The sequence below is a fragment of the Podarcis erhardii genome, assembly GCF_964252035.2.
Source record: "Podarcis erhardii genome assembly, chromosome: 3".
NCBI lineage: Eukaryota > Metazoa > Chordata > Lepidosauria > Squamata > Lacertidae > Podarcis > Podarcis erhardii.
Window position 1 is genome coordinate 67,539,354 of NC_138507.1, and position 14,219 is coordinate 67,553,572.

General features: G+C 41.4%; 1 protein-coding gene across 16 annotated transcripts in view; it reads right to left on the reverse strand.

The window, feature by feature from the left end:
• Positions 1-14,219, reverse strand: part of SYNE1 (spectrin repeat containing nuclear envelope protein 1) — a 278,820-nt gene that overhangs the window by 41,649 nt on the left and 222,952 nt on the right. For 15 of the 16 annotated variants that reach the window (XM_081854278.1, XM_081854273.1, XM_081854275.1 and 12 more), the window contains 5 exons: positions 13,057-13,251; positions 12,474-12,599; positions 11,833-11,988; positions 9,425-9,583; positions 8,943-9,109 (listed from right to left, as the gene is read on the reverse strand). In XM_081854278.1, the coding sequence (XP_081710404.1) occupies positions 8,943-9,109; positions 9,425-9,583; positions 11,833-11,988; positions 12,474-12,599; positions 13,057-13,251 (803 nt within the window). Of the gene's footprint in view, positions 1-2,729; positions 2,926-8,942; positions 9,110-9,424; positions 9,584-11,832; positions 11,989-12,473; positions 12,600-13,056; positions 13,252-14,219 lie in introns of those variants that run through there. The other variant, XM_081854267.1, reaches the window with a different exon arrangement.

Genomic DNA, 14,219 nt, shown 5'->3' on the forward strand with positions numbered 1-14,219 from the left:
CACACTATTTGAATGGGAATGCTCATTAACTTTGGGGGCAACCCCCTCCTATATTTTATTGGGGGGGCAAAGGGACCTCAGCCCCTAGGAATTGGCTCCTGTATTTAGATGGCTATAGCAGGCATAATTTGGTTTAAAATGGTTGTGGTGGGGAGAGTACCCAGAAGATAGGATTTCACTGAAGGCTCTCTCACCCCTGCCCCAATGTGAGCCTTGGATATTGCCCTCTAAATATAACATATTCCAAAAAGTATATGAAATAGTTGCCTTTTCAGACACAAAGTGCTGGAATAGGTGCCAGTCTGTCAGGAGAGAGCAGCCTAAACCAAAATGTACATAGGTCCACTCTGTGCATGTACAGCTTTTAGAATCTTTAGCTTGACAGGTCCCAATCTGATCTCCAAGCATTGTTTTCCCATCATGCCTGAACACCCTAGGGCTGCTGCTGCGCACTCGCATGGAAAGGGTGTGGCTTACCTACTACGCTCACAGATGGTCTCAATTAAAAAGCAAAGCGGTAGAAAAGTCGCAATCATGCATTCCCACCCTGTAATTGTGAAGCATTCACAGTGCAAATTCGCACAATTGCAGGTGGAGCTAAAAGCACTGTACATTGAAATAAAAATAAAGTGATGCCAGAAGAGAAAAAGACTCACTTATGTCTATAGAGGGATTGAAAAAAAGGCACAATTTCCTGCTTGCTGGTTGGTTAATATATGAAACAGCAATACCGAAAAAGATTAAAAGTAAAAATAAGATAATAAATGAAGGCATTGAGATTAATTGCAGCATTTTCCTTATGTCTATATTGGGGGGGGGGCAGGGAAAGCAAACACCTGGGTGCTCTTCTAGACATTTTTGCAGGTTTTTCTGGCAACATACCAGGCAGCTTTCCATCTCTGCCTGAAGGAAAGTGTGAATTAAATAAACACTTTTTAGTTTTAAACACCAGCAACTGAACCAAAACCTCACATTGTAAACCTGCTTTAAACTTAGGTAAGCTTAGAATCAAAGCCTGAGGGATATATCCACACGCTTTGGGTTTGGAGAAGATTAAGTAGAAATCATGACAGAGCTATCAATAGCTTTTCATTCATCAAATGGCAAATCCCCTGACTAAGCCTAGCAACATAATTTGTGCTTCAAACCACATGGAAAATAAACATGTGTCCATGGGCTTACTCCAGCCGTTTTGCTCTCTGGCTTGAACCAGGGCTTATAGGATTTGTTTGCATGCATGTTATCTAGGAAACACAGTTGTGTGGGAACATGGACACATACTAACTCAAATAGATGTGCAGGAAAATGTCATGAAAGACAATGAAACGAATGTAGTTCTTGTTGTGTGTATGTGAGAGACAGAGCACAGCTGCAGACAGAGAAGCCTTTATCTCCTTTGAGGTAAATATGCAGCAGTATCCTTGGGAGTCAGTGTTCTAGGAAAACCTGCAGCGATTCTGAAAATCCCTAGGCATGCTGCTTTAAGAAGCTTGGTCTAAGTCCTTTCTCTTGCTTCAGACAGCTCATGTTCAAAATAGCAGCTTGAAATCATCACATGATAGGTTTAAACAAGGTTATATACATTTAGCAAGCCTGATACACAAGTACAGTAAGTCCCCTGTGACTTGCTGTACATTCCTTACAGCCCACATCTTAACCATTTGACCTTGCTCACTTTCTAATCTAATTGTCCAGGGTCATTATTCTTCATTAACAAATATCTGTAACTTTAAAAGTAACTTTATATTTGCATTACACTAACTAGTTTAAATCCTAAGTAATCTGGCATTTTTATATCATTTTAAGAATGCATGTGCGGGGAATTTTTTTGGTACCATTAAACACTATGATATTTCTTTCTAGACGAATACATGTCTTAAAGTATTTTTATACTGAACATGCATTTACTATTATTCAAGTGCACTATATTGTATCATGAAGTCATAGAATCATGATTAGGCCAGACAGCTGGCTTCTAATAATAACTTGTAATGGTTTTTTAATTTTTTTAAAAAAAGAAGTGTAAGGTTCTTTCAGATTTCCCCCCAGCTTTATTTCAATTCTACAAGGTATAACTATACAGATCTTAAGATCTTTAGGGAAAAAAGCAAGTTGGATTCAGATAATATATCTATATCTAGAACTTAAAGCACTGAAGAAGAAGAAAATAAATATGTTTCCTAGTGACTGAGAAGGCTGTATTGCAGCTCTGATACAGGTTCACTTATAATAACATTCTCTTAGGAAATAAGTAACATATAAAATGCTATATATAGCTTGCTGGTAATATTTAGTGTGTCTTTGGTGGTTTAAGATAAATTCAGAATGCTGATAGCAAGGATCAGAGCATATATCCTGCTTGAAATACTTCTGTAAAACCAGTCTCCACGCCACCCCTTTTCTGTGCCTCCTTTACAGCACATGGAAGACTGTGAAGTCAAATGCATTTTCTGCTATGGCTCATGTGTAGTTTGTGATCCTGCATTTAACTGGCAGTAAAACTAGGTGTACAGTTTCACTGAGCAAGTCACTCGGATGAGCGGGGTGGTTGTTTCCAGGTCATTTTGCTCATTCCAGAACTGCAAACATTTGTGCTTTATAAAATGTAAGGATCTGTTTATCAGCGCTTAGCTCCCATTTAGTCACCTACTCAACATGGAAAAGGTCTAAAATAGGAAAAGAAACACATAAAAGAAAAAAAAAAATAATGAATCAAAATGTTCACATGCCTTGTCACATCGCAATTGCAATCAGGGAGGTCTGAATCCACACTGCGGTCATCTGCCATCTTCACGGCCCATAAATCCACCAACACCAGCATTAAGCTTTCCAGCACAAAAATTAAGAACATTCAGTCCAAAATCTTCTCAAGAGTGTGCCACACAGAGCACCATGTGCACACACAAAACGCTCACACTCCCAACAAATGTTAGTAACTCACTGCCTGATAACATGAGCCCAAGCAGTGACAAGTGGTCATGTTTCTAAATAAAACTTACATTCATCAACATGTGCCAGGGTGATCTCCTGGAATGTAGGCCACGAATGGGGGAGGGAAGGGGGGGGGGAGACTACACTGCAGACTCTGAACAGTTGTAGACTCAACTGTCCAGGAGAAAATGTGCCCGGTTACTGTAAACAAAGCAGAGGTTTGTGTGTTTCTTTCCTTGTTTTGATGGGTAATATTGGGGTGATTTCTTTTTATAAGAGACAGAATTCCTACTGGACTATAAGAGGCAAGGGATTAAAAAAACGAAGAGAGTAAGGAAAAGAGAAAAAGTTTAAGTTCACAATAAGTTTACTACAGCTTGAGTAAAGATACAAAAGAAATTGGCACTGAGCACGTTCCTTGTTTAATGATTTTATGCACTACCCCTCCAAATGAATATCAATAAACTTGGGCACAAACCAGCCACAGTGAAGCAAGTCCCATTGGTATTAATGAGAGGCACACAAGCACACGTGTAACACTTATACTGACAGCAAGGGAATTTAAAATGTGTTTAAAAATGATAGACATGGACACTCTATTTTGTGGGGGAGGGAAATCATAGTCAATTTATTTATTTTTACTGAATGTATTTTTATCTACCCAATCAACCAAATGGATCACAACGTGGTTTTAGAAATACTATATTCCTTTGAATTGGGAAATAAGTTTGAAATGTTGAAATAGCTGGTTCTTATTGATTGATTCCTGTGATATCAACGAAAGAAGTTTTAAAACGAAAAGTGAATGATTTATAGGGGTGCTGTGTGGAAGAGCAGATCACCTGGTATGGTGGAGCTGAAGCAACAGCCTCCTGGCAGCGATGTTGCTGCTGTTTACCTGAAGGGGGGGCAGTGTTGAGGTTGAGGCTATGCAGATTCACCAACAGGAGCACCTGAATGGAGCATTGAAGACAATATTGGGCTGTAATAGTGATCTGACTCCATATAAGGCAGGTTCCTATGTTCCATCCACTGCCTTCTTTGCTTTTCACTTTGCTTAGCCAAAGGTGAGCACTTCTGCATTCAGGGCAGGAGAGGAAAATGGGAGATAGGAATTGAGTGGGTGCCTCTCAAGTGCCTTTTGGGGGGGAAACCTTCCACCTCTTTTGGGATGGAGAGTTGTACATTCACAGCCAGAATTTGTGTGTGTGCAGACCATATTATTAATAAGGAAAAATTCAATGTTAGCAATTGCAACGAAAGGGATTGAAAATAAAATTTACTATGAGGTATTGTTTATTTTTATACACCACCTTTCATCACCTAGAATCCCAATATTCAGAGTCAGTGAGCTGATCCAGTTTCAGTAGCCAATATTGTATTGGGTTTTATCCTCCACAAATGGAAGTCTCTTCGATCCAGCAATGGATTCAATCTTGGGTCTGGGGAGGGAGGCACTTTTTGCTAACCCTGCAGCTCCCTGTGCCATCTCCCACCCTGTTCCAAAGGGGTTGCTAACCCTCTGAAACAGACTTCCTCAACCTTGGCCCTCCAGATGTTTTTTGGCCTACAACTCCCATGATCCCTAGCTAGCAGGACCAGCGGTCAGGGATGCTGGGAATTGTAGTCTCAAAAACATTTGGAGGGCTGAGGTTGAGGAAGCCTGCTCTGGAACATATCAGAGGATCATGGGGGCTGCAATGGACCTAGGCCTTTATTCAGCAGAGGGGCACTATTGAAACCATCTGATGTCAGTACAGGCAATGACCATTTTGAATACGTCCAAAGTACATGAGACTGTGCATGCACGCATTGCTGCAATCTGGTAGGGATAGAGCAGGCTCACACATGCTCTGTAAACATGCACAGGGGTCAGGAACACAACCCCTGTGCAAAACGGTCATTGCTGGTACAGAATAAACATTCAATGCTTGCCACCTTGGCCCCTTTGAGAGGGAAGGCAGGATGCAAATTAAATAAATATTTGATTTCAGCATTGTTGATTGAAATGTTGTAGACACTTCTGGTTGCTTGCGGAGAAGCCATATTGTTTTTGTAGTAGACTTTTTATTATAAGAATGTATAAAGGTTTTGAATCTAAAAGTCCTTCATGCCTACTAGAGTGTTAACTGGGGGAAGGAGTGTTACAGATTAAAGGTGGAAGTGTAGCTCACATGGCAATCTTTTTCAAATGACAGGCATCCCTTGCTGTGCATGCAGCCCCACTTAAAGCGACAGCATCCTTTTGGGTCACACATTCCTATTTGAAGTAGCTGTAACAAAGTGAAATTAACCACCTAGTTACACAAGTACATACAAACATCACCATCTGCTTATATTAAGAGCAAACTTAAATAAATTGTTTTCACTTTTCATCTGGGTCTTTGAGCTACACTTTGTCCTAAACTTAACCAAAGCTATTATTGGACGTTAAACTGAGAAAGAAGATGAAGGATACTGAGATACGCGGTGGCAACCGTAACAAAGGGTTAAGATGAACAAGTCACATTTAAAATCAAAGGAGAAATGTTGTTATCCACCTGGGAATATCCATAAAGGGGCATTATGATACTAATCTCCATAGGCAGGTGTACTGCTATATACATACAGGTAATCAAGGAAAGAGGAGACAGGTGAAAGAACCTGATGGGAATCAAAAACAGATATCGTAACACAGGCATGGGAAAGCTTTCTGAGCAAGGACCACAACACCCTCATGCCAGCGGTGGGAACGTCTGGAGGCAAAAGTGAGTGGAGCAACAGATGTGACTTTCACCTTGTGCAGTAGACTACATCCAAGCCATGAGAAAGCAGAACACAGAAACACACTTCTCTACCCAGGCAAGCGAGAGGCCTTATCACAGTCCAAGGACACATTCCAGACTAGGCAAAAGAATTTGAGGAAGGCTGGTGAAGGGCCTGGGAAGAGTCTCAAAGGCCAGATAAAGAGGTCTGGGCGGCCTTGTTCAGCCCTCGAGTCTGAGGTTCCTTGCCCCTGCTCAAAAAGGTGAGGGGGAAGGGAATCAAAATAACCCACTTGTTGCACTGCAACAGGTTCCTTATAAGGACAGGTTAGATGGCAAGGATGAGTGTAGAGAAAATATTATTGAACGGTTGCATGATAAAGGTTTGCAAAGTTGCATGGGATATTGAGAACGTGTTCAAAGAGATACAATCCCTCTCTCATAGTGCTAGGAGTGGAGACCACACAAAGAAACCGGCAGCAGCTTCAAAATAAACAAAGGAAAGCATCTAATTACTGCCACAAGATCTGGCAACAGGACTCTAAAGCTTAGGGTCTTACTACATGTTGCAATTATTATGTGATTAGCAATTATGCCAAGGATTCTAAAAAGAAAATACGAGGCACCTCAGAGTGGTGGGGAGGATGGGTAATAGCCAGTGCTAGGTGGGGCTTAAGTCTTCCCTCCCCAGCTGCAATTCCCCACCACCCCCACCAATTTGCCCTCTAGCACGTTAGAAGTGAAAAAGACCAATTGCTGTGTATATTTGGAGAGACATACATTGCAGTGCCTCTAACCATCTCCTCCCTCCCCACCCCAGATGTAGAAACCCACTACATTGTTGAACTTACAGACTCCTTACGTAGCTTTGAAATGGAATTTAAAAAATATATACATGGTACAAAAAAAAGAACCTCTGGGCCCATAGATGGTTGTTTAGGGCAAACTGCCCAGTGGCACAGAGATTTAGGCTGGCTTAGAGAGTTTCCTAAAAAGTTCCATGAGACAAAATAACCTGGTTTTAACGTGGGGCATATCTGAGAAAGACAAGATATGCTTTATACACCTAAATAGGATTAGCTCCACTCCAGAGGAGCCTCTGTGTCTTTGCTTTTTCCTCTAGGCATGAATGGCTATCATTCATTCTCATGAGGAGACATAAAGCCTGTACTTGGGGCAACAAGCAGCAGTGATCCCAAAGATCCAATGCATCCAGATACCCTTGCGCTCCAACCAGCTGGCAGGCACTTCAGAGCTACTCAGGAGGAGGGAGAAGCACATGGAAACACCTGCTTTGATCAGGGCCTGGCTGAGAGCCAGGAAGCAGGGGAGTCTCCAGTGCCTGCATAAGCTCCCAGTCTGAGCTGCTTCACTGATGAGGCAACAGCTTTCATCTAAATTCCAGCCTCCTTGACCTGGGGAAATGGACAGTAAAGGTGCAATGGCCTGACAAAATGGTGCAGCCACCATTGAGGACTTCATGAAAGCAGATCAGTGTTCTACGAACTGCTGAACTGTGATGACAACAGTTGAAATTGAGCAAAACATTTGGGAGGTTTGAGAGGAAGCAGCAGAACCCAAACAGCTTCACTGAAGCAACTCATTTAGTTAAATTAGGAATGCATTAGAAAGCATTCTAAGCAGGATAGTGAGTGTGTGTGTGTGTGTGTGTGTGTGTGTGTGTGTAAAAATGGCCTTTGGACTTAATGAGTGGCAAACTACTGCTCTTTATAGGATTGATAAATCTGGAGACACTGTTCTGCAGACCATTTGTACAAAATAAACAAAAATGGTTTCAGAATGCATGTACAACTCTAGGTCTACTGTTTTCTATAAAACCACATCCTGAGGAGCCAAACAGGTGTTGTAAGAAATACCACTTCCTGTTATAATGAGACTAATGTTTCTGTGTTGGCATCTGCTTTGAAAAATCCAAACCTTTACAGGAGAGTAAATTGTGTAAAAATAGTCACAATGGCTAGAGTAGACTTTACCAACCAGTTGCCCTCTAAAAGTTTTGGACAAACTCCCATCATTACTGTCTGTTGGATAGCTCAGCTGGTTAGAGTGTGGTGATGACAATGCCAAGGTTGCAGGTTTGATCCCCGTATGGGACAGCTGCATATTCCTGCATTGCAGGGGGTTGGACTAGATGATCCTCAGGGTCCCTTCCAACTCAACAATTCTATGATTCTATGATCCCTGCCTGTTGGCCATGCTGACTGGGGCTGATGGGCATAGGAGTCCAAAACATGTGGAGGGCACCAGTTTGAGGAAGGCTGGCTACACCTTACAGAGTTTCGCACAGCATAGGGCAAGGAATTAGAGCAATGACAGCCAGACTGCTGACTCTAGCTGCATACACACTTTTCATTCTAGAATCAATGAAGACTCAGTACTTGTTTTTTTTTCCTATGCAGTCATACACACAACCTAAATCTAGTGTGGAGTACCGCTGCCCGAAGGCCAGTCGTGTCCGACTCTAGGGTTGTGCACCCATCTCACTCTATAGGCCGGGGGCCAGCGCTGTCCGGAGACACTTCCGGGTCACGTGGCCAGCGTGACGAAGCTGCTCTGGCGAGCCGGCACCAGAGCAGCACACGGAAACGCCGTTTACCTTCCCGCTAGAAAGCAGTACCTATTTATCTACTTGCACTTTATGGGTGCTTTCGAACTGCTAGGTGGGCAGGAGCTGGGACTGAAAGACGGGAGCTCACCCTGCCGCGGGGATTCGAACCGCCGACCATGCGATCGGCAAGCCCTAGGCACTGAGGTTTTACCCACAGCGCCACCCGCGTAATGGTTAGAGTGTTGGAATAAGACCTGGGAGAGCAGGGTTCCAATCCCCACTCTGCCATGAAATTCCCTGAGTGACCTTGGGCCTGTCACTGTCACCATCCTACCTCACAAGATTGTTGTGAGGATGAAATGGGGAAGAGAAGAACCGTGTACACTACATAAGAGCCCCAGAAGCACTTCAATTATGTAACCTAAATTTGCAGGTATACAGTTGAATCATACCTGCAAAAAAGCCACAGCCTGAAAGCAGCCTAGATACCCTTACAATATATGCAGTTATAGGTTGAGCGCCAGTATCAAATTTCAAAACAAACACAGACATTATATGTCAGGTACTATGGATCATGAAGAATAAATGCCAAGAAAGAAGGACAGTAAGTAAGAAGGATGATGGTTGGTTAAGGTAAAGCTTCAACTTCGTGTTTAGCTTGCTGTGATGATAATCAACACGAGCACCATCTATTTTACCTGGCTGCAATGAGATCCAGAAGATGCTGCCATCTGTCATTGACCTTGCCAAGTTTGTACTCAATCTCCAAAGCTTTGCTTTCATGGCTTGCTTTAGCAAGTCGCTCTCCCATTTGCTGGAGCTGGACTTTATTCTCTTGAGCGACCGCAATTTCATCTTGATAATCCTGGATGACAGAGGGATTGAGAGAGATCATAAAGCTTATTCACAATACCCTCCAGCTGAAGACTATAATAAAACAAGTACTTTGTAATGCTTGTTTCAACAAAGCCTTGCAGAACATTTAAATCATACAGTAGCTAAAACAACGTTCCTTCCTATTGCTTACCTAGCAGCAATGACATAATGACATAATAAGAATGAAATACAAACACAAATTATTTCACTAGATTATTTCCAAGTGCTTACCTAGTTTAATGTAACTGTGTAAACTGAGAATGTTTGAAGAAAGGTGTACAAAAGAAATTCAGAAGCACTTTACCTTTTTGAGTTTTTCTATCATTTCTTCAATGAGGATATCTCCATTTTGGGAAACTTTACTCTCCATTTGTGTCAACCATTCACAGAGCTCCTTGTTCTTCTCACTGAAGACTGCCCACTCATTCAGTCTCTCACTCACTTGCTGCCGTCTCAAGGAAACCTTTAAAATGTGTAAAAAGGAAATAAATAAATAACACTGTAACAAAAACAGAGTCCTTGAGCTGCTGTACAGGTGTTTCTGCACTGAAGAGAGAAGTGCAGACAAAACCTTTCACGACTCCTTTAACAGCTTAATGATCATGGTTAATCTCAGGATACTTCTGGATCAAATCCCATTTAAGTCGGGAAGGCATCTTCAAATACTGGAGGTCACACAAAGATGAACTGTAGTCTTCAGTATTATGCACAGGCTCTGTTCTACTGTCCTAGGTGTGCTGAGGTAAGGACATCCCCATATAAGCTGAAAGGGTGTCCTAGAACCTTCCTACAAGTCAATATTTCTGTGTGGCAGCAGCAAGGCCTTGGTACCCCCTGTTTATTGACATTAGGCAGGCACCCTTGCTATACTGTTTTAGATGCCTGCTAAAATAAAATAAAATGATTTCAGCAATCCAACCCAGATACATAATTTAGTTATGTATACATGGGTTTTATTTTACATTTGCTGATTTTATATTGTTTTATGTACACTGCTTGGAGATTGTTTTAATTAACTGGTTTATATTTTTTCTTCACACACACACACACACACACACACACACACACACATATACATAAAAATAAATAAATATAGGAGGCCAGTCTAGGTTTGCCTTGAGTTAACATGAAACAGAGAGTTGCTATTTGAATTCATACTTTAGATTTGGGGGGGAGGACAAAAGTTATCTTAACATTTGGCAAGTGAGGAAGACTTCATCATGAAAGGAGACCTGAGGCAAACTTTAAGTCACTGCAGATCTAGACTGAAATACTTTTACTGCTCACACTAATAATTTAAACTGTATTTGCCCAACAGGCATTTTAAAAATAAAAGCCATGCAAGTAAATTGGCAACTCAATCCATAAATATGGCCACTATTGGCACCAGATTATATACAAGTAATATGCCCACAAGCCACAAGTCCCATGGATTTGCTTGTCCTTTTGTAGCCAACATACCTAAAGACATGAAGGATGACATCAAAAAAGAAATAAGCAGTAAGTCTTGGGGAGATAGTACAGCAGGAAAATAATAGGTGTCTGGTTTAACAAGATGACCCCTGCGTATGAAATCATAAGTACTCTGTTTTGATTTTAAAATGTAGACTAAAGGAAGATTAGGAAGATTCAAGAAGATCTTGAGAGAAAATGCCCTGCTATTTTTCAAGACAATTGTATGACTACAATCTAACGGCATCCTACTTACTGCAGCTGTTTCATCTTTTCTATAAGTGCAGCTCCTTCTGAGTTTACATAAGCTTCTCCACTGAGGAAGTGAACACTTCATAAAATGACTGCAGCAGGCCCCCGTTTTTGTGTATTTTAAGCTGAGATGAAATGATACCCCATTTCCTTTTGCGGTTCTCCACACACTAGCATTAGCAAAAGTGTGGTTCTAGCAACCTTGCTTGTAAATTCTCCTCTAGCACACAGTATAACCATCAGATGGCAAAAGGCTGGTAAATCTAAGTTTGTAGCATGTCAATCGTTACTCTTTCTAATTGAATGAATAAAGTTAGGGGCTTCCCGGGCTGATGCAACTGTCTGTAACTTCTTACTGGTTCTCATATTGCACTGGAAGTTGCTTACTGGTTTAAGAGGGTTTGTTATTATTATTTTTAAATGATGCTGTTTTCTACTCAAAATTGAAACTAATCCTACAATTGTTCTGCATGCTGTTCATGCATTCAGACCTTTCTATAACAAAAGCAGTATCATATGGAAGCCCCATCTGTATGACCCATCCCCAATGTATACATTTATTTTAGAACAATTGCAATAGACTATTATACAAAACAGAACTACAGATACACAAACACAAAGAAAGGGAACTGGTGGGGAGCAGGCACATGTAGCTGGGATTCAATCTCAAGTAAATTCTACTGTCTATTCATAGAAGTCCATACAAAGAGTCCCAACAGAGCTCCATTTGTGTCTAAGACAACCCCATAAGATTTTCAGCCAATGGGACTATGTCTCTTTATTACACATATACATACCAACTTTTCTTCAAGCAGCTCCTGGAGCTATATCAAGGCTGCTCAAGAGAGCTTCATTGTTGAGCAGGAAATTCTAACCCAAATTTCCCAAATCTGAACTCAACACTCCAGATGTTACACCACACTGCTTCTTTGCTCTGACCTAAAGGTTTGGTGCAACCTAATGGTGAATGCCCCCCCATTCCCCCCCCCATGAGTTATACTACTTTACCTGGTGACACAGCTCTTCCCATTGTCTGTGCAGTAGTTCAATGCGCTCATTGAGAACTGATATATCGTCTGCACTGATAAAAGAGGACAGAGTCTCCTTCAACAGAGCTAGGTGAGCAAGATCATCTGTCCACCCCTCAGCAGCACTCTCTAGCTCCTGGATTGGAAGAAGAAATTCTATGAGGCATTGGAATATTTGAGAAATACACATTTATTATTTGCTTTTGGTGATTCTGTGCAGTACTATAGAAGAGAAACCCTTTTCTAACATTAAATCATTATAATTAAATAAAAATAGTTATCAAAAGCTTCCTATCATAAATAATAGCAACAAAAAACAAGTATCTGGGTTCTGGTTCTTTGGCTCAATTCAAACATTCTGGCTTTGAAACATCCTTCCCCCAGCACAGCTGATCTGATCAAACCTGGAGCCCTTCTATAGGCCTGATTTTAAGCAAAACTTGAGATGTTGGGACATCTGATCAAGCCCCCCCCCCCACATCTGGTTTGACTCTGTGGCCCAGTAGTATAAGCTAGCCTGCCTCATTTTCTGAACAATGGCTGCCACAGCCACTTTTATGCCATTGCAGCTATATAGCATCTCCTTTGGGGCCAGAGTCCCTTATGCAGGAGTGTTTTTACCTTACAACGAATCTGTTCTGTGTGGAGTTCATCATGATGGTCTGGCAGTGGCTGGGAGAGCTTCTTCTTGAAGGATTTTAACTTTTCCAGAGAATCTGCTATGCCTTTTTCACATTTCTCCCAGTCCTGAAGGGAGAGGGTGTGGGGAAAGACAATATGAATGTAATTTTCAGAATCCGGGCAAGGAAAGAATACAGAGAATATGCAAAAAGAAAAGAAGAGAAAAGTGATGCAATTGGCCAATGCTTCCCTCAAAGTTACTCCAAGTGTTTTAACTAGTTTGCACATAATCATGTAAAGTAGAGATGAGATCTTGTTCTCATTATATAAAGCAGGGCTGGGGGGGCATGGGTCCCTCTAGCTGTTGCTGGACTCCAACTTTCACCCACCTCAGCCAACATGAGCAGGGATGATTGGAGTTGTAGTCCAGCAACACCGGAAAGCCACAGGTCCCCACCCCTGATATGAGAAGGCAGTTAGGAACAGAGACATGGACAGAGCTGGGGTCAGTGACTTTGTCTTTCTCACAGAGGCATAATAAAACAGCATTATTTGAAGTGGTGAATTCATTAAGTAAACTTACTTTTAACAAGAATGTAAGCTGTTTCTTCTGTTCCTCAAGTTTGAGGCTAGCCAATTTCCAGCACTCCTGGATTTCTGAAAGTTCAGACTGTAGGGATGTTTCTGTCTCACCATCAGCACAGAGTAATAGCTGCTTCCCTCCTTCCACTGTTAAGATGTAGCTTCCTTGCTGGCGAAGGAGAACCTTTTCTTTAAGCTGTGAAGACCAATGACATTCTTCTAGCATCATTCTGTTTTCCCCCACAATACTTTCTTTGATGGATCAGAACTATTCTAAATCCTAAACTATTATAAGTACTCTTATTCTTTTTATCTAAAGAAGATTTTTTTTTTTTGCAATAGTCTTATGTCAAAGAAAGAACTAGTAGTATCTACAATAAAGAGGCACCTGCCAACAATTTCATTTGCTGTTCCTCAGGGCATGGAAGAAAGGGGGGAAATAACCTATTTTCTCTTTCCTCTCTCTTTTCTGCTCTCCCTTCTCTTTTTTTTTATGAATCCTTTTCATTTTTCTCTGTATCTTTCCCAAAATAACTCCCTTCCCCCTCTATCTTTTATCCCTCTACACACATGCCTCCTACTACTGGGAGGCCACCCCATATATTGAAAATGATAGTTAAAAAATGTGTTACCAAAATATGTGCAAAGCCTTTTTTTAAAAAAATTACATTTCACTGTTCCTTAGAATGCTCAGCAATTTACATCGGTCTCCCAGTTTCTCTCATACAGCACTTACAAAATACAGCAGGCATCCCCAACCTGCGGCCCTCCAGATGTTTTGGCCTACAACTCCCATGATCCTTAGCTAACAAGACCAGTGGTCAGGGATGATGGGAATTGTAGTCCAAAACATCTGGAGGGCCAAAGGTTGGGGATGCCTGAAATACAGGAATGCTGTAGCATCAGCTACCCTTCGGAAATAGAATCTGATGCCTCCCTTCCCTTTCCCCATATTCAGTTTCAGAACTTTAGAGCTATTATCCTTTTCTTTTACTGTTTATCAGCACAACTGCAGGAGTGACTCCTTTCATTGTCTTCTTTTATCCCAGTTACTACAAACTCCCAATACTTCATACCTATCTACACTATGAATCTGTATATAAGATTTGAACTCGGCTGGTAAGCATTAAGGTTCAAGGACTCCCTAAAGAGGTACACCAAAGA